Below are 5312 nucleotides of genomic sequence, written 5' to 3'. Positions count from 1 at the left end.
TTTGTGGATCAAGAAACTGAGGTTCAGAGAGGCCGAGTGACAGTTAGTGCCGGTTGCCTGGTTCTGACTGGCTGTGTGGTCTGCGGCAGGGCCCTTAACCTCTCTGTGCCTTGGCTTGGCTTGGCTTCCTCGTGTGTGCTGTGGGGGCGGCCTGGCTGCTCTGGCAGAGTCTGGAATCGCAGGATGGAGTGCAGGGGGGTACCGGATGAGGTTTCGGAGACTGATTTTGTGATGGGCCTGGGCCTAAGCGGCACCTCTCCTGGAAAGCCTCTCAGGACGCACCCCCACCCCAGACACGACTGTGCTCTTTCCTGTGCCCGTGTCTCTAAGTGTGTGCGCTGTTCACGTTTTAAATGAGAGAACGTGAGCAGGAGGGCCCTGCCAGGGTCGCACCGGTACACAGTCGCTTCTCCCGGCAGGGCTGGGCAGTGACAAGCCTGGTGGACGACGCCCTGACCAGCAAGACTGGAGCATCCTGCCCTGCCACAGGAACAACCTAATGACCGGCTTCCAAAACCCTCCTGGCTCCCAGGCCAGGCCCGGGCTACTCTGAGCCCTGGAGTTCTCTCCCAGCTGCTCCCGGCAACAGCCAGGGCCGGGGTCAGCCTCATTGGCCCCACCCAGGAAGTGGGCCCAGCAGGCCAGTCTCAGGCTTTAGAAGCATTGCCAGGGGTGTTCGCGATGGCCCACATCAGACCCAGGACAGTGGTAGCCGCCCCCCCGCATTCCCCAGAATATAGCCAAGCTGATGGAGCACATCTGTCATCTCAGCACTGAGGAGGCTGAGGCAGGAGGATCACCGAGAGTTCAGGGCCAGCCTGAACTACATAGCGACGTGACCTAAAAACAACAACGAAAAATAAATAAATTAAAACAACAACAGAAAAATAAATGTCCAGTCCAGGAGGAAACCAGACAGGGCTTGTGTCACCCCTCCCCAGTGAGGGCAGAAGCTTCTGGCTGAAGCTTTTTCTCCCAGGAGGCTTCAGAGGGCTCAGACAGGGATCCAGCGCCCCAGGCCCCTGGGGACCTGATGGCCTGGCCCCCGGGCCCTTGGACGCCAACCAAACTGCCACCTGGCTCTCTTCCAGAGCTAAGCAGGAAGTCCCCTCCCCAGCCCCTGGGGGAATGGCCAGGGCCACAGCTGCCGGCCAGGCCTCCAGGGAGCCAGCTCTGTCACCTGCCCCATCTTGCAGTCTGACCCCGCGATACACCTGGGGCAGTGGCCCCACTCCCTAAATTTTCCACATAGCCTGGCCGCTTCCTGTTATAGAGGTTTTGACTTGGAACTAGCAGTGGGTGGGGTTTTTCTAGGACAGCCCCTGCCAGGAGACCTGAGAGGCTGCTGGGGGCCCCCAGCCAGGAAGTGGGAGGGGAGCTCGTGATCCCCCAGTGTTGTTATGAGAACCAATCTCGGGCAGTGCAGGCACCTGGTGTTCCCGGCACATAGTTGATGCTGAAGAAGTCAGGCTCTGCCCCGAGTTCCTTAAGGGCAAAGCCCACAGTCATCTTCCGGCCGGCTCTGCCGTCTCAGTCTCCGCACAGGGCTGCAAGCAGCGCGCCCCATAAAGCCCCAAGGAGGGGGTGCCGAGCTCAGGGTCTAGGAGCAGAGGCTCAGGGTCAGGCTGGCCTGGGACTGATTTCCGACACCGCGTTCTCTGCTCCGTGACTCACCCGTGGGGCCTCAGTGTCCTCGTGTGGAAATGGGGCTCCATGGCGCTCTGGGGGGGAACGCGAGTGACTGAGAGAAAAGTAAACGGCGTTTGTTCAGCAAGTGGGAAGGAGGGTCTCAGCCCGCGAGAGGTGTCGGACTCCACACTGGGGGGCGCCCCGGGCCCAGCCCCAGCTCCCGGGATGGCTGAACGGAGCGACCCACTCGGGTGGCCAGTGTGGCCCGGATGGCAGAACTGGGGGATCTGGGGGTTTGGGTCCCAGCTGAGAATTCTGATGGAGAAATCCCTAGGGCAGGGTTCCAGCCGCCCCCAGGGCCTCACTGCCAGGGGCTGGCGGGCCCTCCCTTCAGCTGAGGCCTGAAAGTACTAGAAAGGGCTCCTCATCCTGAGAGGCAGGGCCTGGAATAAGTGTTCTGAGAGGAGGGCTAAAATGGACTATCGGGTGGCCATCAGAAAGGACTGCCTGAAAGTGTGTCTGTTTATTTATTTTGCAGTGCTGGGGATTGACCTCGAGCAGCGCCAGGCAAGCCCTCTACCCCTAAGCAACATGCTGGCCCTCAAAGAATCCTTAATAGCAGGAAAACACGGAAAAACATAAGTGGTAAGGATAAAACAGCACATTCAGCCTTATGTACAATATGATCTCGATACCACAAAATATGGTGTGTGCGTCTGTTTAACGTGCTGATATTTAACAAGTGTGTTCCGAGCACCTGCTATGGCCTGGGCCGTGGGGACGCGGTTAGGCGACGGCCCAGCCCGGGTCTCCTGGGGCTCTTGGCAGAAGAAGGGGAGAGACTAAAGGAACACACGGCGCAATGCTGTCCTCCCAGGGAGGAGGAGGTGGTGCTGTGCTGACGATAAAGCAGGGCGTGCGCTGGGGGACTGCGTGTTTCCCGAGACGAGATGCCAAGTGCTTTTTTAAAAATCAGAAAATCATCCCCAGTTAGGTGTGTCGCACTTGTCTGCCAGCTACTTGGGAGGCTGAGGCAGGAGGCTTGCTTGAGCCTAGAAGTTTGGGGCCAGCCTAGAGGACATAGATCTTGCCCCACCACCGCCACCAAAAAAGGAAAAGAAAAGGAAGTCAGAAAATAACCCGCAGGCCCTGAAAGAACCACCTCTCTGCCTTCCAGCTGTCTCCTCGCCCCTTTACAGCGCTGTGACCTTGGTCTCCTCTTCCCTCGTTCCCTGGTGGTTGACAGGCTCATCCTATCTCCTAAATGTCAGGGACAATGTCGGATTCATTCGTGCCTCCCACACCGCCTGGCACAAGACTTGCGAGTTGAGCGGGATTCGGTTCCCTCAGCCGGGTCCCAGCCTCTCCGCCACCTCGGAGTCCAGTCGGTGTCGCTGCTTCCCCTGCCCCTCGGCGCCAGAGATGGGGGCTGACTCCTCACCCGCCCTGTGCCCTCCAGCCCCGCCCGGGGGCCAGAGCTGTCCGTCGCGAGCCCTCAGCTATGGAAGCGACCGTCCCTGCGGGGCGAGGCGGACAGGTCCCTGGCTCGGGCTGAAGGTGAGGAACACAAAGCCCCGTTGTGACGGCCGGCGCGATTCCGGGCAGGCAGCCACGGGAGACAGGAGGCGCGGGGGGTGGGGGGAGCGGCAGGATTTCCCAACCTCCTGCTGCAGCCGGCTGCCCAGGGAGCAGAGCCGGGTGCAAAACCAAGGTGTCCTTTCTCCGTGGGCAGCGGCTTCCTCCTTCCTCCACGGGGCTCCCAAGCACCCGCGCCCGGCGCTGGAATGGAAAAGTGGAAAAGAGGAAGCCACTGAGTCGAGGTTGGGGGAAGGCGGTGTTTCCAGAGCTGCGGGGCGAGGCCAGCGAGGGAGGTGCCCTGCTGAGCCTGCCCAGGCAGTGGGGACGGAGCAGGCCGGGCTGGGAGCCAGTCTGGCAGGGGGGCAGGAACGACCGGTTCAGCGGAGCGGAAGACCGAGGCTGCCGGGACGAGCGGGCTGTGTAGCCACTTTCTCCTTGGTCTGGAGCAAGCCCGGGGCAGGGCCGGTGGAGCGCTGTCTGCACAGACCAACGCCAAATGTTCAGTGTCTCCGGCCACCAGAGAAATAAAAGCACATTGAAATAACACTGAGATTCATCTTCCTGCAGGAGAACAGCCATCAAGAAATCAAGGCCACATGGGATCTTCCAGAAAGAATTACGAGCATCCTACCACAGCGATGTATGCACTCCCATGTTTGTTTGTTTTTGTTTCTTTGGTACCAGGGATTGAACTCAAGCCCTTGTACTTGAGAGGCCGGCAGTGGCACCACTGAGCTAAATCCCTGGCCCTATGTGTACACCCATGTTTACAGCGGCACAGTCTGTTACAGCTGAATCTAGGAAACAGCCCAACGAATGGATAAAGAAGATTGGGGTTTTGTACAATGGAGTACTACTCTGCCGTAAGGAAGGATGCATTTGAGACATCACTTGTTCTCCTGCCTCAGGGCCTTTGCACATGCCATTTGCCTCACCCCATCCTTCTGGACCCAGCCCTCTTCCTCCCTCAGGTCTGAGCTCATGCATCCTTACCTTGGAGCCTCCCTGCCACCTCCTCTTTCTGACCTCTCGTCCTCACCCCCATCACCATGTCAGTTTGTTCGCAGGTTGTCATCTGACCTCTCACTGGAGTATAAGCCCATGACGCAGGTCTTGTCCTCTCTGCTGATATCACCTCAGTATCCACCACAGTGCCTAGCCTATAGTAAGTGCTCAATAAAACTTTTTAAAAAGCTCCTCTCAATGAGTAGAAATCAAGTTGGTTGTGCTGGTACACACCTGTAGTCCCAGCACTCAGGAGGCTTAGTCAGGAGGGTTGCCACAAGCTGGAGGCCAACCTTGGCTATGTTGTGAGTTCAAGGCCAACCTGAACTAAATTTCAAGATCTTGTCTGAAAAAAACAGAAGAGAGGAAAAAAAAGTAGAAGTCAAGAAGGGAAAAATGCACTCCAGCCTCCTCTGAGAGGGCAGGAGGGGAGTGGGCCTGCAGGAGGGAAGACCCCAGAACGCTCACCTGTGCCGTGGGGTGGGGCTGTGGGTAAAAGGGTGAGTGTTGTGTCCATGCCTGAAATTCCAGCACTTGAGAAGCTGAGACAGGAGGATCACTGTAAGTTCAAGCCAGCAAGACCCTGTCTCAGACAGAAAAGGGTGAACATTATGCCCAGAGGGCCTGAGTTCAACTCCCACTTTACACTTAAGATGAAAAACACAATCTAAGGGCCAGGGATTTAGCTCAGTGGTGCTGGCGCCTGCCTGAGTTCGATCCCCAGTACCAGAGGGGGAAAACACACTTTATATGAGGAAAAGTAGAAAAGTGGGCCTCATCAAGATGAATTGTTTGCTTTGGAGAAAGACAGCAAGAAGAAAGAAATGCAAATTGGAACCAGAATGGGAAATCCTGTCACCCTGCTCAGAATGGCTGTGACCAAAAAGACAAAAATCACCAATGCTGGCGAGGAGCAGAGAAAGGGGAACTCGTACACTTTCTGTGGGAATGTAAATTAGGGCAGCTGGTATGGAAAATAGTCTGGGGAGTTCCTCAAAAAAACCAAAATAAATCCCCAGTACCTAAAAAAAAAAAGAAAAGAAAGAAAAGAAAAGAATGACATCCAAAGAAAGGGAAGCCAGAATGTCCAAGGAACATCT

The 5312-nt window shown here is 56.8% G+C and overlaps 1 protein-coding gene and 1 long non-coding RNA gene across 2 annotated transcripts; both read left to right on the top strand.

Moving 5' to 3' along the window:
• Positions 1 to 2203: 2203 nt before the first annotated feature.
• On the top strand, positions 2204 to 3789 carry LOC104848476. The gene is made up of 2 exons (XM_010604513.1): positions 2204 to 2274; positions 2807 to 3789. Exon 2 carries the CDS (start codon positions 3052 to 3054, stop codon positions 3733 to 3735), a length of 684 nt encoding a protein of 227 aa, XP_010602815.1. The 5' UTR covers positions 2204 to 2274; positions 2807 to 3051; the 3' UTR covers positions 3736 to 3789.
• A 27-nt stretch (positions 3790 to 3816) lies between these two features.
• LOC104848478 lies at positions 3817 to 4357 on the top strand. Its single transcript, XR_776435.1, has 3 exons — positions 3817 to 3847; positions 3981 to 4178; positions 4264 to 4357. It is a non-coding gene; the product is annotated as an uncharacterized LOC104848478 (long non-coding RNA).
• The last annotated feature ends 955 nt before the right edge of the window (positions 4358 to 5312 follow it).

Source organism: Fukomys damarensis, unplaced genomic scaffold (assembly GCF_012274545.1).
Source record: "Fukomys damarensis isolate Sample0158 unplaced genomic scaffold, DMR_v1.0_HiC HiC_scaffold_12, whole genome shotgun sequence".
Classification (NCBI taxonomy): Eukaryota; Metazoa; Chordata; class Mammalia; order Rodentia; family Bathyergidae; genus Fukomys; species Fukomys damarensis.
Note: the sequence above shows the minus strand (reverse complement) of the source record. Positions and strands in the feature narration are given on the sequence as shown.